The 27,689-nt window shown below is 41.4% G+C and overlaps 2 protein-coding genes across 3 annotated transcripts in view; one reads left to right on the top strand and one right to left on the bottom strand.

Moving 5' to 3' along the window:
• Positions 1-12,545, bottom strand: part of LOC106612317 (SH3 domain-binding glutamic acid-rich-like protein) — a 49,592-nt gene extending 37,047 nt beyond the window's left edge. Inside the window, exon 1 of the mRNA XM_045724306.1 lies at positions 12,080-12,545. Within this exon, the coding sequence (XP_045580262.1) occupies positions 12,080-12,124 (45 nt within the window). The 5' untranslated portion in view covers positions 12,125-12,545. The remainder of the gene's footprint in view (positions 1-12,079) is intronic.
• A 1,061-nt stretch (positions 12,546-13,606) lies between these two features.
• LOC123744702 (non-histone chromosomal protein HMG-14A-like) lies at positions 13,607-27,298 on the top strand. 2 transcript variants are annotated; one of them, XM_045724304.1, is made up of 6 exons: positions 13,607-13,771; positions 14,735-14,764; positions 14,915-14,944; positions 19,101-19,154; positions 20,327-20,446; positions 26,407-27,298. In XM_045724304.1, the coding sequence occupies exons 1-6, from the start codon at positions 13,757-13,759 to the stop codon at positions 26,452-26,454; spliced, it is 297 nt and encodes a 98-aa protein (XP_045580260.1). In that variant the 5' UTR covers positions 13,607-13,756; the 3' UTR covers positions 26,455-27,298. The 2 variants fall into 2 exon arrangements, with proteins under 2 accessions (XP_045580260.1, XP_045580261.1); XM_045724305.1 differs by having other exon boundaries at positions 13,609-13,771; positions 14,738-14,764.
• The last annotated feature ends 391 nt before the right edge of the window (positions 27,299-27,689 follow it).

The following is a 27,689-nucleotide window of genomic DNA, read 5'->3' as shown; positions in this document are numbered from 1 at the left end:
GAACTGTACTAGAGGAAGTAACTCTAAATATGGGAGTCAGTCTGCTCTCTGTTCTCTCCCTCTCTTTCTCAGTCGCTCTCTGTTCTCTCCCTCTCTTTCTCAGTCGCTCTCTGTTCTCTCTCTCTCTCTCTCTCTCTCGCCAGAGAGTTCTCATGGTGGGTTCCTGCATGCTGCAGTGACTCTAAGTCAGTTCAACTCCTCTCAGGCTCTCCTCCTCTCTTCAGTCAGTCAGCAGTATAGGGGAACTCTGTTAACCACACTGCTGTGAGACTCAGCTCACACTAAACTGACACAACAAACACTCTGCTGACACTCTGCTGACACTCTACTGAAACTCTGCTGACACTCTGCTGACACTGCTGACACTCTGCTGATACACTGCTACAACTCTACTGACACTCTACTGACACTCTACTAACACTCTACTACAACTCTACTGACACTCTACTGACACTCTCCTAAAACTACTGACACTCTACAACAACTCTACTGACCCTCTACTGACGCTCTCTGTCACTCTATTAAAACTCTACAGACACTCTACTACAACTCTACTGACACTCTACTACAACTCTAATGACACTACTAACACTCTACTAACATTTACATTTACATTTTACATTTTAGTCATTTAGCAGACGCTCTTATCCAGAGCGACTTACAGTAGTGAATGTATACATTTCATATATTTCATACATTTTTTTCCCCCGTGGGAAACGAACCCACAACCCTGGCGTTGCAAACACCATGCTCTACCAACTGAGCCACACGGGACCAGTCAGGGACCACTCTACAAACACTCTACAGACACTCTACAGACTCTTCAGACACTCTACTAAAACTCGACTGACACTCTACTGATATATTAAAACTCTACTGGCACTCTACTGACACTCTACTGACACTCTACTGGCACTCTACTGATACTATTAAAACTCTAATAACACTCTACTGACACTCTACTGATAATATTAAAACTCTACTGACACTCTACTAAAACTCTGCTGACACTCCGCTGACACTCTGCTGACACTCTACTGACACTCTACTGACACTCTACTAGCACACTACTGATAAAATTAGAACTCTACCGGCACTCTACTGATAGTATTAAAACTCTACTAAAACTCTACTAACACTCTACTGACACTCTACTAATACTCAACTGACACTCTACTGGCACTCTACTGATACTATTAAAACTCTACTGACACTCTACTAACACTCTACCGACACTGAGCTGGCACTCTACCGACACTTTACTGACACTACTGACACTCTACTGACACTCTACTGACAATCTACCAACACCCTACTGACACTCTGCTGACACTCTAATAAAACTCTAGTGTAATTCTACTGACACTACTAAAACTCTACTGTAATTCTACTGACACTCTACTGGCACTCTACTGGCACTCTACTAACACTACTAAAACTCTACTGTAACTCTACTGACACTCTGCTGACACTCTACTAAAACTCTACTGTAATGCTACAACACTCTACTGCCACTGTACTGGCACTCTACTAACACTCAACTGACATTCTACTGACACTCTACCAAAACTCTACTGTAATTCAACTGGCACCCCACTGACACTCTACTAAAACTCTACTGTAATTCTACTGACACTCTACTGGCACTCTACTGACACTCTACTGACACTCTACCTTCACTCTACTAAAACTCTACTGTAATTCTACTGACACTCTACTGACACTCTGCTGACACTCTACTAAAACTCTACTGTAATTCTACAACACTCTACAGGCACTCTACTGACACTGTACTAACACTCTACTGACACTCTACTGACACTACTAAAACTCTACTGTAATTCTACTGACACTTGACACTCGACAAACACTCTACTGACACTCTACTGGCACTTTACTGACACTCTACTGGCACTCTACTGTAATTCTACTGACACTCTACTGACACTCTACTGTAATTCTACTGACACTCTACTGACACTACTGGCACTCTACAAAAACTCTAAGGTAATTCTACTGACAATCTACTGACACTCTACTAAAACTCTACTGATTCTAACCTCTAACCCTAACCTAACCTGCCCTAACCCTAACCTGCCCTAACCCTAACCTCTTGCTGTTTCTAGCCTCTAACCCTAACCTGCCCTAACCCTATTAAAACTCTACTAACACTCTACTGGCACTCTACTGACACTACGGGCAATATACTGATATATTAAAACTCTACTAAAACCCAACTGACACTCTACTAAAACTCGACTAACACTCTACTGAAACTCTACTGATTCTCTAGAAAAACTCTGCTGACACTCTACTGATACTATTAAAACTCTACGAACACTCAACTGACACTCTACTGACACTCTACTAAAACTCTACTGACACTACTAAAGCTCTACTGACACACTACTGGCACTCTACTGATACTATTAAAACTCTACTAATGCTCTACTGGCACTCTACTGACACTACTGGCACTCCACTGATATATTAAAACTCTACTGACACTCTACTGACACTCTACTAAAACTCTACTGATAAAATTAAAACTACTGGCACTCTACTGATAATATTAAAACTCTACTAAAACTCTACTAACACTCTACTGACACTCTACTGGCACTCTACTTATACTATTAAAACTCTACTAACACTTTACCGACACTAAGCTGGCACTCTACCGACACTCTACTGACACTCTACTAAAACTCTACTGTAATTCTACTGACATTCTACTAAAACTCTACTGTAATTCTACTGACACTCTACTGACACTCTACTGACACTCTACTGTAATTCTACTGACACTCTACTGGCACTCTAATAAAACTCTACTGTAATTCTACTGACACTCTACAGACACTCTACTGACACTCTACTAAAACTCTACTGTAATTCAACTGAAATTCTACTGACACTCTACTGACACTACTAAAACTCTACTGTAAATCTACTGACACTTGACAAAAAATCTACTGACACTCTACTGGCACTCTACTAACACTTTATTGACACTCCACTGACACTCTACTGGCACTCTACTGTATTTCTACCGACACTCTACTGACACTCTACTGGCACTCCACTGACACTCTACTGGCACTCTACTGTAATTCTACTGACACTCTACTGTACTTCTACTGACACTCTACTGACACTACTGGCACTCTACAAAAACTCTACTGTAATTCTACTGACACTCTACTAAAACTCTACTGTAATTCTACTGACACTCTACTGACACTACTGACACTATTAAAACTCTACTGACACTCTACAGACACTCTACTGACACTCTACTGGCACTCTACTGTAATTCTAATGATACTCTACTAAGACTGTACTGACACTCTACGAACACTCTAAACCTCTACTGTAATTCTACTGACACTCTACTGGCACTCTACTGACACTACTAAAACTCTACTGTAATTTTACAACACTCTACTGGCACTCTACTGACACTCTACTAAAACTCTACTGTAATTTTACAACACTCTACTGGCACTCTACTGACACACAACTAAAACTCTACTATAATTCTACTGGCACTCCACTGACACTCTACTGACACTCTACTAAAACTCTACTGACACTCTACTGGCACTCTACTGACACTCTACTATAAGTCTACTGACACTCTACTTGCACTCTACTGATACTATTAAAACTCTAATAACACTCTACTGACACTACTGTTACTCTACCGATATACTGGAACTCTACTGACACTCTACTGATACTCTACTGGCACTCTACTGTAATTCTACTGACACTACTGACACTCTACTGACACTCTACTGGCACTCTACTGGCACTCTACTGGCACTCTACTGACACTGTACTGGCCCTCTACTACCACTACTAAAACTCTACTGTAATTCTACTGAAACTCTACTGACACTCTACTAAAACTCTACAACACTCGACAAACACTCTACTGACACTACTGTTTCTCTACTGATATACTGGAACTCTACTGACACTCTACTGATACTCTACTGGCACTCTACTGTAATTCTACTGACACTACTGACACTCTACTGGCACTCTACTGGCACTCTACTGACACTGTACTGGCCCTCTACTAACACTACTAAAACTCTACTGTAATTCTACTGAAACTCTACTGACACTCTACTAAAACTCTACAACACTCGACAAACACTCTACTGACACTTTATTGACACTCTACTGACACTCTACTGTAATTCTACTGACACTCTACTGACTTCCTACTGTAATTTTACTGGCTCTCTACTGACACTACTGGCACTCTACAAAAACTCTACTGTAATTCGACTGACACTCTACTGTAATTATACTGAAACTCTACTGACACTCTGCTGTAATTCTACTGACACTCTACTAAAACTCTACTGTAATTCTACAACACTCTACTGGCACTCTACTGACACTGTACTGGCACTCTAAAACTCTACTGACACTCTACTAAAACTCTACTGTAATTCTACTGACACTCAACTGAAACTACTAAAACTCTACTGTAATTCTACTGACACTCGACAAACACTCTACTGGCCCTCTACTAACACTTTATTGACACTCCACGGACACTCTACTGGCACTCTACTGGCACACTACTGACACTCTTCTGACACTACTGACACTCTACTGTATTTCTACTGACACTCTACTGACACTACTGGCACTCTACAAAAACTCTACTGTAATTCTACTGACACTACTGACACTACTGATACTATTAAAACTCTACTGACACTCTACTTACACACTACTGACACTATACAGACACTCTACTGTAATTCTAATGACACTCTACTAAGACTCTACTGACACTCTACTGTAATTCTACTGACACTCTACTGGCACTCTACTAACACTCTACTAAAACTCTACTGTAATTCTACTGAAATTATGCTGACACTCTACTAAAACTCTACTGTAATTCTACAACACTCTACTGGCACTCTACTGACACAGTACTGACACTCTACTGACACTCTACTAAAACTCTACTGTAATTCTACTGACACTCTACTGGCACTCTACTGACACTACTAAAACTCTACTGTAATTTTACAACACTCTACTGGCACTCTACTGACACTCTACTAAAACTCTACTGTAATTTTACAACACTCTACTGGCACTCTACTGACACACAACTAAAACTCTACTATAATTCTACTGGCACTCCACTGACACTCTACTGACACTCTACTAAAACTCTACTGACACTCTACTGGCACTCTACTGACACTCTACTATAAGTCTACTGACACTCTACTTGCACTCTACTGATACTATTAAAACTCTAATAACACTCTACTGACACTACTGTTACTCTACTGATATACTGGAACTCTACTGACACTCTACTGATACTCTACTGGCACTCTACTGTAATTCTACTGACACTACTGACACTCTACTGACACTCTACTGGCACTCTACTGGCACTCTACTGGCACTCTACTGACACTGTACTGGCCCTCTACTACCACTACTAAAACTCTACTGTAATTCTACTGAAACTCTACTGACACTCTACTAAAACTCTACAACACTCGACAAACACTCTACTGACACTACTGTTTCTCTACTGATATACTGGAACTCTACTGACACTCTACTGATACTCTACTGGCACTCTACTGTAATTCTACTGACACTACTGACACTCTACTGGCACTCTACTGGCACTCTACTGGCACTCTACTGACACTGTACTGGCCCTCTACTAACACTACTAAAACTCTACTGTAATTCTACTGAAACTCTACTGACACTCTACTAAAACTCTACAACACTCGACAAACACTCTACTGACACTTTATTGACACTCTACTGACACTCTACTGTAATTCTACTGACACTCTACTGACTTCCTACTGTAATTTTACTGGCTCTCTACTGACACTACTGGCACTCTACAAAAACTCTACTGTAATTCGACTGACACTCTACTGTAATTCTACTGAAACTCTACTGACACTCTGCTGTAATTCTACTGACACTCTACTAAAACTCTACTGTAATTCTACAACACTCTACTGGCACTCTACTGACACTGTACTGGCACTCTAAAACTCTACTGACACTCTACTAAAACTCTACTGTAATTCTACTGACACTCAACTGAAACTACTAAAACTCTACTGTAATTCTACTGACACTCGACAAACACTCTACTGGCCCTCTACTAACACTTTATTGACACTCCACGGACACTCTACTGGCACTCTACTGGCACACTACTGACACTCTTCTGACACCCTACTGACACTACTGACACTCTACTGTATTTCTACTGACACTCTACTGACACTACTGGCACTCTACAAAAACTCTACTGTAATTCTACTGACACTACTGACACTACTGATACTATTAAAACTCTACTGACACTCTACTTACACACTACTGACACTATACAGACACTCTACTGTAATTCTAATGACACTCTACTAAGACTCTACTGACACTCTACTGTAATTCTACTGACACTCTACTGGCACTCTACTAACACTCTACTAAAACTCTACTGTAATTCTACTGAAATTATGCTGACACTCTACTAAAACTCTACTGTAATTCTACAACACTCTACTGGCACTCTACTGACACAGTACTGACACTCTACTGACACTCTACTAAAACTCTACTGTAATTCTACTGACACTCTACTGGCACTCTACTAAAACTCTACTGGCACTCTACTGACATTACTGGCACTCTACTGATATATTTAAACTCTACTGACACTCTACTGACAGTCTACTGACACTCAGCTGTAATTCTACTGAAACTCTACTGACACTCTGCTGTAACTCTACTAAAACTCTACTGTAATTCTACAACACTCTACAGGCACTCTACTGGCACTGTACTGGCACTCTACTGACACTCTACTGACACTACTAAAACTCTACTGTAATTCTACTGACACTCGACACTAGACAAACACTCTACTGACACTTTATTGACACTCTACTGTAATTCTACTGACACTCTACTGACACTCTACTAAAACTCTACTGACACTCTACTGACACTACTGACACTCTACTGACACACTACTGTAATTCTACTGAAACTCTACTCACACTCTGCTGACACTCTACTAAAATTCTACTGTAAATCTACAACACCCTACTGGCACTCTACTGACACTGTACTGGCACTCTACTAAAACTCTACTGTAATTCTACTGACACTCGACAAACACTCTACTGACACTCTACTGGCACTCTACTAACACTTTATTGACACTCCACTGACACTCTAATGGCACTGTACTGTAATTCTACTGACACTCTACTGACACTCTACTGTAATTCTACTGACAATCTACTGACACTACTGATACTATTAAAACACTACTTACACACTACTGACACTCTACTGACACTCTACTGTAATTCTAATGACACTCTACTAAGACTCTACTGACACTCTACTGACACTCTACTAAAACTCTACTGTAATTCTACTGACACTCTACTGGCACTCTACTGACACTCTACTGGCACTCTACTGAAATTCTGCTGACACTCTGATAAAACTCTACTGTAATTATACAACAGTCTACTGGCACTCTACTGACATTGTACTGGCACTCCACAGACACTCTACTGACACTCTACTAAAACTCTACTGTAAATCTACTGACACTCTACTGACACTCTATTGGCACTCTACTAAAACTCTACTGGCATTCTACTGAAACTACTGGCACTCTACTGATATATTAAAACTCTACTGGCACTCTACTGACACTCTACTAAAACCCTACTGACACTCTACTAAAACTCGACTAACACTGTACTGAAACTCTACTGATTCTCAACAAAAACTCTACTGTAATTCTACAACACTCTACTGGCACTCTGCTGACACTGTACTGGCACTCTACTAACACTCTACTGACACTCTACTAAAACTCTACTGTAATTCTACTGGCACTCCACTGACAGTCTCCTGACACTACTAAAACTCTACTGTAATTCTACCGGCACTCTACTGGCACTCTACTAACACTTTATTGACACTGTACTGACACTCCACTGTAATTCTACTGGCACTCTACTGACACTCTACTGACACTCTACTGGCACTCTACTGGCACTCTACTGGCACTCTACTGAAATTCTGCTGACACTCTGCTAAAACTCTACTGTAATTATACAACATTCTACTGGCACTCTACTGACATTGTACTGGCACTCCACAGACACTCTACTGACACTCTACTAAAACTCTACTGTAATTCTACTGACACTCTACTGACACTCTATTGGCACTCTACTAAAACTCTACTGGCATTCTACCGAAACTACTGGCACTCTACTGATATATTAAAACTCTACTGGCACTCTACTGACACTCTACTAAAACCCTACTGACACTCTACTAAAACTCGACTAACACTGTACTGAAACTCTACTGATTCTCAACAAAAACTCTACTGTAATTCTACTGAAACTCAACTGACACTCTGCTGACACTCTGCTAAAACTCTACTGTAATTCTACAACACTCTACTGGCACTCTACTGACACTGTACTGGCACTCTACTAACACTCTACTGACACTCTACTAAAACTCTACTGTAATTCTACTGGCACTCCACTGACAGTCTCCTGACACTACTAAAACTCTACTGTAATTCTACTGGCACTCTACTGGCACTCTACTAACACTTTATTGACACTGTACTGACACTCCACTGTAATTCTACTGACACTCTACTAAAACTCTACTGACACTCTACTAAAACTCTACTGTAATTTTACTGACACTCTACTTACACTACTGTAATTGTACTGACATTCTACTGAAACTACTGGCATGCTACAAAAACTCTACTGTAATTCTACTGACACTCTACTGGCACTCTACTAACACTTTATTGACACTGTACTGACACTCCACTGTAATTCTACTGACACTCTACTAAAACTCTACTGACACTCTACTAAAACTCTACTGTAATTTTACTGACACTCTACTTACACTACTGTAATTGTACTGACATTCTACTGAAACTACTGGCATGCTACAAAAACTCTACTGTAATTCTACTGACACTCTACTGGCACTCTACTGCCACTCTACTGTAATTCTAATGGCACTCTACTGACACTCTACTAAAACTCTACTGTAATTCTACTGACAGTCTACTGACAGTCTACTGTAATTCTACTGACACTCTACAAAAAATCTACTGTAATTCTACTGACAATCTACTTACACTCTACTAAAACCCTACTGTAATTGTACTGACACTCTTCTGGCACTCTACTGACACTTAACTGACACTACTGATACTATTAAAACTCTACTGACAATCTACAAACACTCTACAAACACTCTACTGACACTCTACTTACACTCTACTAACACTACTGATACTATTAAAACTCTACTGACACTCTACTGACACTCTACTGACACTACTGATACTATTAAAACTCTACTGACACTCTACTGACACTACTGATACTATTAAAACTCTACTGACACTCTACATACACTCTAGGGTACACTCTAGCCCATAGAGGTTAAATAACTGGCTGGTATACCCTATATATAACTGGCTGGTATACCCTACATATACAACTTGCTGGTATACCCTATATATAACTGGCTGGTATAGCCTATATATAACTGGCTGGTATAGCCTATATATAACTGGATGGTATACCCTATATATAACTGGCTGGTATACCCTATATATATAACTGGCTGGTATACCCTATATATATAACTGGCTGGTATACCCTATATATAACTGGCTGGTATACCCTATATATAACTGGCTGGTATACCCTATATATAACTGGCTGGTATAGCCTATATATAACTGGCTGGTATACCCTATATATAACTGGCTGGTATACCCTATATATAACTGGCTGGTATACCCTATATATATAACTGGCTGGTATACCCTATATATAACTGGCTGGTATACCCTATATATAACTGGCTGGTATAGCCTATATATAACTGGCTGGTATACCCTATATATAACTGGCTGGTATAGCCTATATATAACTGGCTGGTATAGCCTATATATAACTGGCTGGTATACCCTATATATAACTGGCTGGTATACCCTATATATAACTGGCTGGTATACCCTACATATAACTGGCTGGTATAGCCTTCATATAACTGGCTGGTATAGCCTATATATAACTGGCTGGTATACCCTACATATATAACTTGTTGGTATACCCTATATATAACTGGCTGGTATAGCCTATATATAACTGGCTGGTATAGCCTATATATAACTGGATGATATACCCTATATATAACTGGCTGGTATACCCTATATATATATATAACTGGCTGGTATACTCTATATATAACTGGCTGGTATAGCCTACATATAACTGGCTGGTATACCCTATATATAACTGGCTGGTATAGCCTATATATACCTGGCTGGTATAGCCTATATATAACTGGCTGGTATTCCCTATATATAACTGGCTGGTATACCAAACATATAACTGGCTGGTATACCCTACATATAACTGGCTGGTATACCCTATATATAACTGGCTGGTATACCCTACATATAACTGGCTGGTATACCCTATATATAACTGGCTGGTATAGCCTACATATAACTGGCTGATATACCCTATATATAACTGGCTGGTATAGCCTATATATACCTGGCTGGTATAGCCTATATATAACTGGCTGGTATTCCCTATATATAACTGGCTGGTATACCATACATATAACTGGCTGGTATACCCTACATATAACTGGCTGGTATACCCTATATATAACTGGCTGGTATAGCCTATTTATAACTGGCTGGTTTAGCCTATATATAACTGGCTGGTATAGTCTATATATAACTGGCTGGTATAGCCTATATATAACTGGCTGGTATAGCCTATATATATAACTGGCTGGTATACCCTACATATAACTGGCTGGTATAGCCTATATATAACTGGCTGGTATAGCCTATATATAACTGGCTGGTATAGTCTATATATAACTGGCTGGTATACCCTATATATAACTGGCTGGTATACCCTACATTTAACTGGCTGATATAGTCTATATATAACTGGCTGGTATAGTCTACATATTTACATTTACATTTACATTTGTCATTTAGCAGACGCTCTTATCCAGAGCGACTTACAGTAGTGAATGCATACATTTCATTTCATGCATTTTTTGTATTTTTATAAAAAGCTTTCAAATGAAACAAGCAATTTTACACACGGTAAAAAGTAGTTATCTTGACAATACTGCATTCCAAAAGAGTAGCAGATTTGAACATTAAACATGTTTGGCTTTACCTTAGGCATCCCTCTCAAGCCCTGTACACTGAGAAGGGACAATAGCAGATAAGGTCAGCTCTAGCAGAGATACAGTGAGCTCAAAGTATTGGGACAGTGTGTTTTGTTTTGGCTATACATTGTTGAGGCAAGAATAAATTAGTTCAGATGTAAGATTTGGCTTAACAGACGACAATGTTATATGGACTCACTGTGTGTGAAATAGTAATAATGATGAATGCCTACCACTTCCTCTGTCCCCCATATTTACAACATATAACTGGCTGGTATAGCCTACATATAACTGGCTGGTATAGCCTATATACAAATGGTTGGTATACCCGACATATAACTGGCTGGTATAGTCTATATATAACTGTCTGGTATAGCCCACACCCTCCTACTGTTCTGGCTGCTATTGGCTAAAACACATGACTGATACAATATGAAAGACGTCATGTCTCCAGCTCAGTGTCCCCCCTGTCCCCCCCGGGATTTCCGCCCCTGCTCCAGCTCTCCAGTGTGTCAGTTCAAACTGGGTGACCAACTGAGGCTCGTCAGAGAATAATGTCTTATTACTGATTACAAATACATAGTATCTGCACATCGTTATTATATACAGTAGCTCCGTCTGGTAAAGAAACAGCCCAGCTAGAGTCTACAGCTGTGGCAGCCTACCTTCTCTATACCAGACCCCCACATGTAGTAAACCATCATCATCAGAACCCCGACCCCTGCAAATCGTATGAAAAGTGTAAAAGTCGTTCAGTTCTTACCGAGGTGGAACCGGAGGAGGTTGCTATATAGACTTTGATCACCATGTTGAGTGCGTTGTCGCCGAGGCTCCAGTCAGACAGAATGATGCTTTGCTCTGCTCTGTTCCAAAAGTAATAATGTGAGTTTCACAGCGATGACTCACAAAACAACTTCCTCCAGTCCTGGTCTGAACGATCCGCCCCTCTTCTCTTCACTCCCTCTCGTTCTCTTTCTATTCTTTCACACCGTCCGTTTCTCGTTGAATCATGTCACCGTGACTTGATCAGTGGCAAAAAGTCGACCACAGACTCAACAGCCTAAATGCGTGGACGTAAAGAGCCAGGAACTGTAACTTTCCAGAAAAATATATAACCTTCTAGTTGTAGTCTGTCCTGTCAATGGGATGTCTATTTTCACCGTCTGATTGAATTCCCTCTTGAGCTCCACTTTGTGTCTGAATGCAACAATGTATCAAGAAGAAGCATCCATTAGAATGACGTCATAATCGAACCCAGTTCCAGTTGGTTACAACGTCGCACCAGGTGGCGGTCAAAGGGCGTCTCAGAGCGCCCTCCAGTGGTATACATGAAACACTGCATCCCCACTACAATACCGGTACATCTGGCCCTCCAGTGGTATACATGAAACACTGCATCCCCACTACAATACCGGTACATCTGGCCCTCCAGTGGTATACATGAAACACTGCATTCCCACTACAATACCGGTACATCTGGCCCTTCTGGGATTTTAGTCCAGTTAGAGATAATGGCTGTGAATTACAATAGTTAATAGAAGCATATAATGCAAGGCTAGTTGGTCACATTTGAAGGTGATCATTCATATTCCGCCCTTTCTATCTCTATTCGCTGTGTCTGACGAGAAAAGAGAGGAAGACTGAGGATGTTTTAGTGAGGTGTGCTGTCTGTCCTCGGCCGCCGGGGGTGCAGGGAGACCAGCCCATTCATTCACACTGGGCTTTGTAGCTGAAGCCACCTACAGGCGCCCGGCCGATGCGACGTATGCATTCCCTCTCCTCAGATGAATTTAGAAAAGCCGACAAACAAAAATGTGTCGAGCTAGAAGGGCGCCATGTTGGCCACAAGCACGAAGCCAAATGTTGATGTATTTTTCGTCTTATTTTGGGCAGAGGTTAAAATGGTGTAGTAGATGGTGACTTTCCTAGTAAAATAAAGGTTAAATAAAAAATAAAATATATAAAAAGACAGTCGTTCTATGATGCTTGGAATAGAGGGGAGATTATTTTTCTTTGAGTTCCATTGAAATAAGACATCAATTAAACCCAACCTCTAGACCCCATCAAATCATGTTCTCTGTTCGCAGGGGCAGTACTAATCAAGCGCTCACTATTCTTTCATGGAGATGTTTTTGATTTTAGCAAGGTTTTTCTTCCCTCGCTAAGCTGGAAGCACTTCGCGCGTAAAGAACAGCACCGGTTCCCAAATTGTCCGTGTTCTGCAGCTGCGAATATCGCTCGGTAATTGGCGGAGAGCACATCAATCATGCGTTTAGCCGCACCCCTCCCCCCATTCAGCCAGTCTGGTGGCTGTTCCTGTGTGTTTACTACACGGACCACGCAGCAGCAGACACTTGGTTTCACATGCACCTAACTCACAATAGCTAGCGAGCTAAACACTTTATAGTTCCATCTGAAAGAGAATCTCCAACAATCCAACATGCCCAAGAGAAAGGTACGTAGTTTGGTGACTATTTAGAGAGGATTGTGGAATAAGAAAAGCAGGTAGCTATTGATAGCGTGCAAATGAATGTAGAGAACCATCCCTTCAACGATTAGTTAATTATAAACCTATTTCTTTGGAGAATTTACGGTATTTATTTGGAGGGTATTTTCTAAAAATAATGTATTTTTGTGTGTTTTAAATGGATATTTTTTTCTGATTGCTTGTGGGCTTAAAAGGCTGCTTTCCCCCCGGCAGTCGCTGTCCTTTGGGAAGCCAGAAGTCGCTCTCTGTCTCCATGTAGTTAAAGCACAACTAGCAGCCATGCTTTGCAGCCCAAGTCTCCCTCTCTTCTTCGACCTACCGAACAGAAACGCTTCAGTTACCGCCATTTTCACCTCAATCCTCCCAAAATGGCCCCGAGAATTCTCGTTCGTATCTCTAGTTTCAATTCTGATCGTTAAAAGATGCAATCGTCGTCGTATTTCGATAAAAATGTATATTTTTTCTCTTTGTTCATGGTCCCAGGTGGCTGCAGTGTCGCGTCTCTACCGCCGGGCGGCGCTGCGGAGGCTTAACTCTGCTCCTCCCTCTTGCTTATCCCGTCCCGCGCCACTTTTCAAATCCTGCCTGAGCTCATAGAGAGAAGAGAGAGATGGAGTGGAGAAAGACAGACAGATACTTTAGGACCCCAACTTTCACTGTTACTGGTCCCAAAACATATAAACTGTTAACAAAACTCAAATATTACATTACAGTTCAATCTAATGGTTCTAAAAACACATTTATTTGAACATTATCTATGACATTTTTACTTTTTTCTTGAAATTGAAAAGTTATCTGGGGTCTTCCTTGACAGTGAAGAAATATGTAATTTGAGCCACAGTAGACTGTTACTTGCTCTTATAAAAGCCAATAAAGTGTTGTTGTTGTGATAAAAGTTGTTTATTTGTCGTTGTTTGTGTTTGTCCTCAGCAGGGAGCCGCTGGGGACACCAAGGAGGAGGTGAGACCGAGATCCTCGACTACAACTCATCCCCTATAATTACTATTCAATAAATGAACTCGTATTGTCAGCTCAGTTTCATCATAGTTGATCTCTGACAGCGTGTGTTTTTCTGTGGTGATATGTTTTCTCTTCCTCTTCCTGTTGCAGCCCCAGAGGAGATCCGCCCGGTTATCAGCGGTGAGACCAGCTACGATAGAGACATTATACACTACCTTATGACGCATCATATAACCTATACACTACCTTATCATGCATCATATAACCTATACACTACCTTATGACGCATCACATAACCTATACACTACCTTATCATGCATCATATAACATATACACTACCTTATGACGCGTCATATAACCTGTACACTACCTTATGACGTGTCATATAACCTATACACTACCTTATCATGCATCATATAACATATACACTACCTTATGACGCGTCATATAACCTATACACTACCTTATGACGCGTCATATAACCTATACACTACCTTATGATGTGTCATATAACCTATACACTACCTTATGACGCGTCATATGACCTGTACACTACCTTATGACGCCGTCATATGACCTGTACACTGCGTGATGATGCATCATATGACCTGTACACTGCCTTATGACGCATCATATATCCTGTACACTGCCTGATGATGTATCATATGACCTGTACACTACCTTATGACACATCCATATCCTCAGCTACAATCACTATACAATCATTTTACACTTATACACATGTACTGTCTCTATATACAGCAGGTAATTACACATGTATTGTCTCTATATATACACCGGGTAATTACACATGTATTGTCTCTATATATAGCAGGTAGTTACACATGTATTGTCACCCTATATAACGGGTAATTAACATGTATTGTCTCTATATACACCGGGTAATTACACATGTATTGTCTCTATATACACCGGGCAATTACACATGTATTGTCTCTGTATACACCGGGCAATTACACATGTATTGTCTCTGTATACACCGGGCAATTACACATGTATTGTCTCTGTATACACCGGGCAATTACACATGCTAAATTAAACTCCGCTCCAACAGCATGTACACCTTAATAACATCTGCTACAATAACTAGACCATATTATTAGACATGTTTTATAACTATACACCAGGTTGTTACACATGCTTTATAACTATACCCCAGGGTGTTACACATGCTTTATAACTATACCCCAGGGTATTACACATGCTTTATAACTATACCCCAGGGTATTACACATGCTTTATAACTATACCTCAGGGTATTACACATGCTTTATAACTATACCCCAGGGTATTACACATGCTTTATAACTATACCCCAGGGTATTATATACTGATAGATTCCTTATTATGCATCTATTAGCCATGTACTAGCTTATAACCTTTATAACCTGATAATATACTACACCCTAGTATTTCACATTTATAACTTCATAACATCTATCAATATAAACCAAACTCAGCTACAACCAGCTAATATCCATTTTATGAAACCGTTATAATCTCTGCTACAATCACTAAACCACATTATCACTGTAGACCTGCTTTATGATCTGTATACGACCATAAGCAAACAGGAAAACGCTTATCCAGAGGTGGCGCTCCTAGTGGCTGGGGACTTTAATGCAGGGAAACTCAAATCCGTTTTATCTCATTTCTACCAACATGTTAAATGTGCAACCAGAGGGGAAAAAACTCTGGACCACTTTTACTCCACACACAGAGACGCATACAAAGCTCACCCTCCATTTGGCAAATCTGACCATAATTGTATCCTCCTGATTCCTGCTGACAAGTAAAAAATAGGAAGCAGGGAGCACCAGTGACTCAGTCAATAAGAAAGTGGTCAGATGAAGCAGATGCTAAGCTACAGGACTGTTTTGCTAGCACATACTGGAATATGTTCCGGTATTCATCCAATGGCATTGAGGAGTACACCACATCAGTCACTGGCTTCATCAATACATTTACATTTAAGTCATTTAGCAGACGCTCTTATCCAGAGCGACTTACAAATTAAGTGCATCGACGACGTCGTCCCCACAGTGACCATACGTACTCACATCCACAGCCGATGTAAGACCTTTAAACAGGTCAACATTCACAATGCCGCACGGCCAGACGGATTACCAGGATGTGTACTCCAAGCATGTGCTGACCAACTGGCAAGTGTCTTCACTGACATTTTCAACCTGTCCCTGACTGAGTCTGTAATACCAACATGTTTCAAGCAGACCACCATAGTCCCTGTGCCCAAGAACACCAAGGTAACCTGCCTAAATGACTACCGACCCGTAGCACTCACGTCTGCCGCCATGAAGTGCTTTGAAAGGCTGGTCATGGGTCACATCAACACCATTATCCCAGAAACCCTAGACCCACTCCAATTTGCACACCGCCCCAACAGATCTACAAATGATGCAATCTCTATTGCAATCCACACAGCTCTTTCCCACCTGGACAAAAGGAACACCTATGTGAGAATGCTTTTCATTGACTACAGCTTAGTGTTCACCTCAGCTTAGTGCCCTCAAAACTCATCAATAAGCTAAGGAACCTGGGACTAAACACCTCTCTCTGCAACTGGATCCTGGACTTCCTGACTGGCTGCCCCCAGGTGGTAAGGGTAGGTAACAACACATCCGCCACGCTGATCCTCAACACAGGGGTCCCTCAGGGGTGCGTGCTCAGTCCCCTCCTGTACTCCCTGTTCACTCATGACTGCATGGCCAGGCACGACTCCAACACCATCATTAAGTTTGCCGATGACAACAGTGGTAGGCCTGATCACAGACAACGACGAGACAGCCTATAGGGAAGAGGTCAGATCTGATCGTATGGTGCAAGGACAACAACTTCTCCCTCCACGATGGGGCTGCTGTGGAGCAGGTTGGGAGCAAAATTTTCCTTGGTGTCCACATCACCAACAAACTATCATGGTCCAAACACACCAAGACAGTCGTGAAGAGGGCACGACAAAGCCTATTCCCCCTCAGGAGACTGAAAAGATTTGGCATGGGTCCTCAGATCCTCAAAAAGGTTCTATAGCTGCACCATCGAGAGCATCCTGACTGGTTGCATCACTGCCTGGTATGGCAACTGTTCGGCCTCCGACCGCAAGGCACTACAGAGGGTAGTGCGAATGGCCCAGTACATCCATGGGGCCAAGCTTCCTGCCATCCAGGACCACTATACCAGGCGGTGTCAGAGGAAGGCCCTAAAAACGTTCAAAGACTCCAGCCACCCTAGTCATAGACTGTTCTCTCTGCTACCGCACGGCAAGCGGTACCGGAGCGCCAAGTCTAGGTCCAAAGGGCTTCTTAACAGCTTCAAGCCATAAGACTCCTGAACAGCTAATCAAAGGGCTACCCAGACCCCTCTTTTACGCTGCTGCTACTCTCTGTTTATTATCAATGCATAATCACTTTAACTCTACCTACATGTACATATTACCTCAATTTCCTCAACTAACCTCAGTAACGTATGTCATAAGCGTCGTAATGATCGGACCAAACTGCAGCTGGGATGTGAATCATCTTCTTGATTTATTAAAGAAATGAACACTGAACAAAAGAACGACGAAAAACAGTCCTGTAAGGTACATAGACTATACATGGAACAACCACCCACAAACACAAGAGAAAATAAACTCACTTAAATATGGCCTCCAATTAGAAGCAACGACAACCTGCTGCTTCTAATTGGAGGTCGTTCCCAAAACTAACATAGAAATAGAAAAAATAGAAAACCCACATAGAAATAGAAAACATAGAACATAAACCCCGAAACACACAAAACAAACACCCCCTGCCACACCCTGACCAAACTACAATAACAAATAACCCCTTTTTCTGGTCAGGACGTGACAGTGTACCCCCGCACATTGACTCTGTACCGGGTACCCGCTGTATATAGCCTCACTATTGTTATTTTACTGCTGCTGTTAAATTATTTGTTACTTTTTATTTTCTATTTTTCTTAACTTCTTAAAGCATTGTTGGTTAAAGGCTTGAAAGTAAGCATTTCACTGTCCTGTTGTATTCGGCACATGTGACGAATACAATTTGATTTGACATGGCAGCTAATTCCACATGTATTACATACGAACCCTTCTTAAAGCATCATACACTACTACACTTATCACCTCTAAACCAGCTAATTCCACATGTATTACATATTTAACAGGTTACAGAACTCTGAACCAGTTTATAACTCTCAGTAAAGTCCCACTGAAGCCCTAGCTCCTATTGGTCAGTAGAACTAGGAATGATCAGTGGTTGTAGAACACATGAGACTGATGTTTGTTCTCTCTCTCCAGAAGCCAGCCCCAGCCAAGGCTGAACCCAAGGCCAAGAAGGAGAAACCAGCAAAGGTAAGAGAACAGAACTACAAACCCCAGGGTTGCACATAATAGAACTACAATCGCTAGAGCAATCATATTACAGAACTTCAAACTCCAGGGTTGCACATAATATACTGAACCAAAATATAAACACAACATGGAACAATTCAAAAGATTTTACAGTTACAGTTCATAGAAGGAAATCAGTCAATTGAAATATATTCATTATGCCCTAATCTATTGATTTCACATGACTGGGCAGTGGCGCAGGCATGGGTGGGCCTGGGAGAGCATAAGCCCACCCACTTGGGAGCTAGGTCCACCCACTTGGGAGTCAGGTCCAGCCAATCAGAATTTGTTTTTCCCCAAAAGGTCTTTATTACAGACAGAAATACTCCTCAGCACCCTCCTTCCACTCCTCAGATGATCCCGCAGGTGAAGAAGCCGGATGTGGAGGTCCTGGGCTGGTGTGGTTACATGTGGTCTGCAGTTGTGAGACCGGTTGGGCGTACCTGACAAATTCTCTAAAACGGCTTATGGTAGAGAAATTCTCTGGCAACAACTCTGTTGGACATTCCTGGAGTCAGCATGCCATTTGCACGCTCCCTCAACTTGAGACATCTGTGGTATTGTTGTGTGACCAAAATAAAAGGTGCCCTTTTATTGTCACCAGCACAAGGCTCACCTATGTAATTATCATGCTGTTTTGAGATAAATAAGCTTTTTGTGCGTATGGAACATTTCTAGGACATTTTATTTCAGCTCATGAAACATTGGACTTTACATGTTGTGTTTATATTTTTGTTCAGTATAGAACTCTAGAGCAATCGCATTACAGAACTACAAACCCCAGAAGCATCGCAAAAAACAGAACTATAAACCCACTCTCTAGAAAGAGCAGGCATATAGTAGTCATGGTACATATTTTTTACATTTTTAAGCGTAACCTTTGTTTAACTAGGCAAGTCAGTTAAGAACAATTTCTTATTTACAATGACGTCCTACACTGGCCAAAACCGGACGAAGCTGGATCAATTATGCGCCGCCCTATGGGACTCCCAATCACGGCCAGTTGTGATACAGCCTGGAATCGAACCAGGGTCTGTAGTGACGCCTCAAGCACTGAGATACAGTGCCTTAGACCACTGTGCCATTCGGGAGCCCAGTATAGATGAGGATAATGTCTGTTATCCCCCATCCAGAAAGAGAAGGCTGTGAATGACAAGAAGGAGGAGAAGAAAACTAAGAAGGCAGCAGCGAAGGAGAACGCAGAGGCCGCTGAGGAGAACCACTCTGAGAACGGAGGCGCTAAGACCAACCAGGTAATATACATTACTATACTGTACACTACTGTACACTGCTATACTGTACACCACTGTACTGTACACAACTGTACTAAAGTTTGGACACCTACTCATTCAAGGGTTTTTCTTTATTTGTATTATTTTCTACATTGTAGAATAATAGTAAAGACATCAAAACTATTAAATAACACATAAGCAATCATGTAGTAACCAAAAAAGTGTTAAACAAATCAAAATATATTTTAGATTCTCCTAAGTAGCCACCTTCTGCGGTCCAACTCATCCCAAACCATCGCATTTGGATTGAGGTTGGGTGATTGTGGAGGCCAGGTCATGTGATGCAGCAGTCCATCACTCTCCTTCTTGGTCAAATAGCCCTTACACAGCCTGGAGGTGTGTTGGGTCATTGTCCTGTTGAATAACAAATTGTAGTCCCACTAAGCCCAAACCAGATGGGATGGCATATCACTGCAGAATGCTGTGGTAGCCATGCTGGTTAAGTGTGCCTTGAATTCTAAATAAATCACTAACAGTGTCACCAGCAAAAACCATTACACCACGTCCTCCATGCTTCACGGTGGGAACCACACATGCTGAGATCATCCATTCACCTACTCTGCGTCTCACAAAGACACGGCGGTTGGAACCAAAAATCTCAAATTTGGACTCATCAGATCAAAGGACAGATTTCCACCGGTCTAATGGCCTTTGCTTGTGTTTCTTGGACCAAGCAAGTCTGTTCTTCTTATTGATGCCCTTTAGTAGTGGTTTCTTTGCAGCAATTCGACCATGAAGGCCTGATTCACACAGTCTCTTCTGATCAGTTGATGTTGAGATGTGTCTGTTACTTGAACTCTGTGAAGCATTTATTTGGGTTGCAATTTCTGAGGCTGGTAACTAATGAACTTATCCTCTGCAGCAGAGGTAACTCTGGGTCTTACTTTCCTGTGGCGGTCCTCATGAGAGCCAGTTTCATCATAGCGCTTGATGGTTTTCGCGACTGCACTTGAAGAAACTTTCAAGTTTCAGAAATTTTCCGGATTGACTAACCATGTCTTAAAGCAAGGGGGGGGAAAGAGCATCCTGCCGGGCACTTCAGTCCGGCCCGAGAGACATAAAACATTTTATTTTTACGCATAATTTTTTTTTTTAAATCTCCCCAATTTCATGGTATCCAATTGGTAGTTAGTCTTATCCCATCGCTACAACTCCTGTACGGACTCGGGAGAGCCGTGCGTCCTCCGAAACACGACCCAGCCGCACTGCTTCTTGACACAATCCCCGCTTAACCCAAAAGCCAGCCGCACCAATGTGTCAGTGGAAACACCGTACACCTGGCGACCGTGTCAGTGTGCATGCGCCTGGCCAGCCACAGTAGTCGCTGGAGTTCGATGGGACAAGGAAATCTCGGCCTGCCTAACCCGGACGACGTTGGGCCAATTGTTCACCGCCTCATGGGTCTCCAAGTCACGGCTAGCTGTGACACAGCCTGAGATCAAACCCGGGTCTGTAGTGACGCCTCAAGCACTGCGATGTAGTGCCTTAAACCACTGCGGCACTCGGGAGGCCCCCGCAAATTGATATTAACAAACAATTGGTCCCCCAAAAATGCGTCCCTCAGTTGAATTTCAAAATCCCGATGTGGCCCTCGAGCCAAAATGTTTGCCCACCCTGTCTTAAAGTAATGATGGACTGTCGTTTCTCTTTGCTTATTTGAGCTGTTGTTGCCATAATATGGACTTGGTCTTTTACCAAATAGGGCTCTTCTGTATACCACCCCTACCTGTCACAACACAACTGATTTATGGAATGCCGTTTGGGTCTTTGCTATGGAACGCCGTTTGGGTCTTTGCTATGGAACGCCGTTTGGGTCTTTGCTATGGAACGCCATTTGGGTCTTTGCTATGGAACTCCGTTTGGGGTCTTTGCTATGGAACTCCGTTTGGGGTCTTTGCTATGGAACTCCGTTTGGGGTCTTTGCTATGGAACTCCGTTTGGGTCTTTGCTATGGAACTCCGTTTGGGTCTTTGCTATGGAACTCCGTTTGGGGTCTTTGCTATGGAACTCCGTTTGGGGTCTTTGCTATGGAACTCCGTTTGGGTCTTTGCTATGGAACGCCGTTTGGGGTCTTTGCTATGGAACTCCGTTTGGGGTCTTTGCTATGGAACTCCGTTTGGGGTCTTTGCTATGGAACTCCGTTTGGGTCTTTGCATGTCAAAAAAGATACACGTCAAATAACACTATTTGACGTGTCAAAGAAGCTTATTGACCAATCAGGACCTGATATGACTGCACGTCACAATAATTGAACACGTTCATACATTTTTGACGTAGTTATTACACATTGATTACACTCACTCGTGTTTCATATGTCACAATGATTCACCGATACGTATGCTATGATGCTGGTAAAGTTTTGTCTCGCACACCTGCCGCTGCCGCACGAGCGCAGACACACACTTCCCCTAGCTCTGGACAGTGCTGGTCATAAAAAGCTAGCTAGCTGATGGATGCAAACAACGTTCTTCCCCAAAAACATAGCAAAACGACATCTGTTTCAGTAGCTATAGTTAGCTAACTATCTAGCCGGGTGTCATCTAAAATACCCCTAATTAATAAGACAGTTGTTATTTGATTAATGGTGGTCGGACCCACCTAATGTGAAGCTAGCCACAATAAGGACTAACCACAATAGTGCGATTTGCGGTTTACTTTCAAAATAAACGTCTCTCAATGAAAGTAATGCAAATAATACAAATAGTGGAATCATGACATAATTGAATAGATCATGCTAAACAAGGTTGGAATATCCTTATATAAATTCAACAAAAGACAATAATTTGACAAATCTATTGAAATCACACTGGATATATTATACTTTAGAATTGCATTGGGGGCATACTTATTTCACTGTACAGCCTTACCTATGGATTGTGGATCAATGACATGGGGTATCAGTCTACTCAGTGACACCCAGAGAACATTGGTGTCGTAGCTCTTGTTGCAGGACTCTGAAACCACTATGAATTGAGCTACGTTTATTGTATCAGTCAACCTACTAAGTGTATTGAACACTATTCCAGGAGAAAACTACAAGGTGGATGTTTTGGTGCCTTTGGGGAACTTTGGGGAAAATAATCACCTGGGTACTGAGTAGACTGATAACCGTGGTCCCGTGTGGCTCAGTTGGTAGAGCATGGTGTTTGCAACGCCAGGGTTGTGGGTTCGATTCCCACGAGGGACCAGTACGGAGAAAAAAATTATGAAATGTATGCATTCACTACTGTAAGTCGCTCTGGATAAGAGTGTCTGCTAAATGACTAAAATGTAAATGTAATACCCCATTTCATTGATCATCCCCAATTGTTAGTTAAGGCTGTACCAATGTCATTACCCATAATAGGCTGACTGGGGAGGTGATTTCCCACGGTCAAAGTCCCGCAATAAGAGCTATGACGCTAATATTTGCCTAAACTCTTCACAATTGTGTTCTGTGGGTGTCACCGAGTAGACTGACACCCCATTTCATTGCTCCACATTCCAACACCAACCTTGTTTAACATTATCTAGTATAAATATGGCATGATTCCACCAATTGTACCCTTCTACGTCACTTTTAAAGATAAACTTTTATTTTGAAGGCGAACAGCAAAGTCCACTGTTGTGGTTATTCCTCATTGTGGCTAGCTTCATAACACATAACCCAGTCCGGTAAAGCCATTGTAGCCAGATGACGCTAGCTGGCTGCTTATAACGTTAGTTTTGGGCAACAGGATTAAGTAGCTGGTTAGCTTGTTATTTCAATAGGAGAACAACAAGTGGCTACCTAGCTTATACTTACTCACAAGGATTCCTAAATCAATGCTAAGAATAATGAAAATGACTAGTTTCTACTGGTCATTGTTTTCAGACTGGTTGCATTGGCGCTAGCTATGTACCAAGCTAAAGCTAGCTAATTACCCCAGAAGTTGCTGATAACATCTGTATCAAAGATATTAGCAAACATGTTTGATCCTGCTCATTTGATCCTGATCTAATTTCAAATGCTCACAAGGACGTTTTCCCATTCGGTGGAATAAATAATGCCTTATTACCAACGCCCTATTGTACAGCTTTGACAGTGATCGTAATGGTGGCGCATGGCTTGCACATGCAAATTCAGCACACACAACATTCTAGAATAGAATTGCGTTATTTGACGTGTATCTTTTTTGACATGCAAAGACCCAAACGGTGTTCCATGCTGATTGGCTCAAACACATTAAGAAGGGGAAAAATCCACAAATGAACTTTCAACAAGGCACACCTGTTAATTCAAATGCATTCCAGAGTGTGCAAAGCTGTCATCAAGGCAAAGGGTGGCTACTATGAAGAATCTGTAATATAAAATGGTTTTTGGGGTTAGTACATGATTTCATGTGTTATTTCATAGTTTTGATGTCTTCACTATTATTCTACAATGTAGAAAATAGTAAAAATAAAGAAACCCTGGAATGAGTAGGCGTGTGAGCTTTTGACTGGTGCTGTACTGCTGTACTACTGTACTATATATGACTATACTATATACTATACACTACTGCTCTATATATTACTCTACTGTACACTATACACTACTATACTGTACACTACTACACTAGACTACAGTACACTACTATACACTATGCTTTACACTACTGTACTGTGCACTACTGTACACAACTATACACTTCTATACTATACACTACTATATTATACACTTCTATACACTACTATACACTTCTATTCTATTCACTACTATACTATACACTACTATACTGTACACTACTATACACTGTACTATACTCTACCATACACTACTCTACCATACACTACTATACGATACTATGCACTACTGTACACTACTATACACTACTGTACTATACACTACTATAATATACACTACTGTACTATACACTACTATACTATACACTTCTATACTGTACACTTCTATACACTACTGTACTATACACTTCTATTCTATACACTACTATACTACACACTGCTATACACTTCTATACTGTACACTTCTATACACTACTATACTACACACTGCTATACACTACTATGCTATACACCTCTATACTATACACTACTATACTATACACTTCTATTCTATACACTACTATACTACACACTGCTATACACTTCTATACTGTACACTTCTATTCTATACACTACTATACTACACACTGCTATACACTACTGCGCTATACTCTGCTATACTATTCACATCTATACACTATTACTATACACTACTATACTATACATTACTATACACTACTATACTATACACTACTATACATTACTATACTATACACTACTATACACTACTATACTATACACTACTATACTATACACTACTATACATTACTCTACTATACACTACTATACTATACATGACTATACTATACACTACTATACATGACTATACACTACCATACATGACTATACTATACACTACTATACTATACACTGCTATACACTACTATACTATACACTACTTTATAAACTGGGTGTTTTGACCCTTGAATGCTGATTGGCTGACATCCATGGTATGTCAGACCTATACCATAGGTATGAGAACATTTATTTTACTGCTCTAATTACGTTGGTAACCAGTTTATAATAGCAATAAGGCACCTCGGGGGTTTGTGATATATGGCCAATATACCACGGCTAAGGGCTGTATCCAGGCACTCCGCGATGCGTCATGCATAAGAACAGCCCTTAGCCGTGGTATATTGGCCGTATATCACACCCCCTCGGGCCTTATTGCTTATGTACACTACTAGGAGGAACTAGAAAGACATCATGGACTGTAGGGGACATGAGGCTGGTCATAAAGGGACATTAGAAGACATTGGTCAGCTTGATGGCAGAGATAAGCTCCTGCTTAGGATGAGAAACTACCAACAGGAATGTCAGGTTGTTATACTGACCTCTAACCTCTGACCCTGCAGATTGAGGATGCTCCCGAGGCAGAGAAGGAGGAAGCCAAGTCTGAGTAGCAACACTGCCAACCCCTGACCTCCGACCCCAACCCTTCCCACCAGCCTGCCCCAGTGTTCGTGGTCCCCCTCCAAGACATATTGTTAACAGAGGAATATTTTTATCAGTGATTTTATAAGTATACTATCTACTATCCGTACAGATTTTTAGCACAAAGCAAAGCTGAGTAATATAATGTAGATCTGCAGTGGTCATATCAACAAAGTGTCTGCAGGCAAGATGAACACACTAAAATCTTTTTTAATTAAACAGCATTTCATGATTGTGTAGGAAGCAAAGCGCGTCCCGTCCCATAGTGACTTGTGTTCCTGTGCCCCCCTCCTCCACAGTTGGTTCTCCTAGGGTTCTACCTTATTCCTGGTTAATTAACGGTTCTCCCTGACGTTCCCTTGCTTTGTCTAAATGTTCCTGTTTTTACATTAAACATGTTCTAAGCGTGTTGAAAGTGTGTTGTCCAATAAGAAAGAGGAAGAGGATCATGAGAAACATTCTGGACAGAGTGACATGCTTGTGTCTCCTAGGCGACCCTGTAACAGTGACATGCGTGTGTCTCCTAGGCGACCCTGTAACAGTGACATGCGTGTGTCTCCTAGGCGACCCTGTAACAGTGACATGCGTGTGTCTCCTAGGCGACCCTGTAACAGTGACATGCGTGTCTCCTAGACGATCCGGTAACAGTGACATGCGTGTCTCCTAGGCGACCACAGCAGTAGTGTGTGACAGCTCTCCATCTTGCTGGTTTTCTAACACATGTTTTTTTAGATGAGCGGTTCTCTGACGTGTCTGTCCCTCTGATGTTCTGGAATTCTTCAATAAAACAAGTCCTGTGAATTTTCCTCAAAACTTTGTTGTCGTTATTACATCCCCGTTCTAGTTGGGTCTTAATTCTAGTTTTTATTATGTGTGAAGGCTGTTGCAATTGTGTTTTAGTTCTGTTGTAGTTCTGTTGTGGCTTCACTCACAAGTGTGGAACTAGCTCCTGACTAATCCAGCAGGAAACACATTAATCCTACTCCTGGATTCTCCATTGATCATGCTGTTTAGTCCAGGACTAGGACCTACAGTGTTAATGTTAACCCCATTTTACCTCACAGCTGCTCTGTTAGGTGGGAAATGCTCTATGGCGGTGTATAGACAGAGAAAAGCCTGGGTCGCTGGCTCAACGCATTTATAACATGAATACTTTACCTCTGAGATAAATCTACCAACTGATACCTTTGACAAAATAAATAAA

Source organism: Salmo salar, chromosome ssa09 (assembly GCF_905237065.1).
Source record: "Salmo salar chromosome ssa09, Ssal_v3.1, whole genome shotgun sequence".
Classification (NCBI taxonomy): Eukaryota; Metazoa; Chordata; class Actinopteri; order Salmoniformes; family Salmonidae; genus Salmo; species Salmo salar.
The sequence above is the reverse complement of the archived record's forward strand: the minus strand, read 5'-3'. Positions and strand labels throughout refer to the sequence as shown.

What these genes read in the sequence shown, in the direction of transcription:
- LOC123744702 (XM_045724304.1), top strand. An exon ending in CTGGGGACACCAAGGAGGAG is followed by an intron (nt 14,765 to 14,914) that starts GTGAGACCGAGA and finishes TTCCTGTTGCAG; the next exon opens with CCCCAGAGGAGATCCGCCCG. An exon ending in AGAAGGAGAAACCAGCAAAG is followed by an intron (nt 19,155 to 20,326) that starts GTAAGAGAACAG and finishes TCCCCCATCCAG; the next exon opens with AAAGAGAAGGCTGTGAATGA.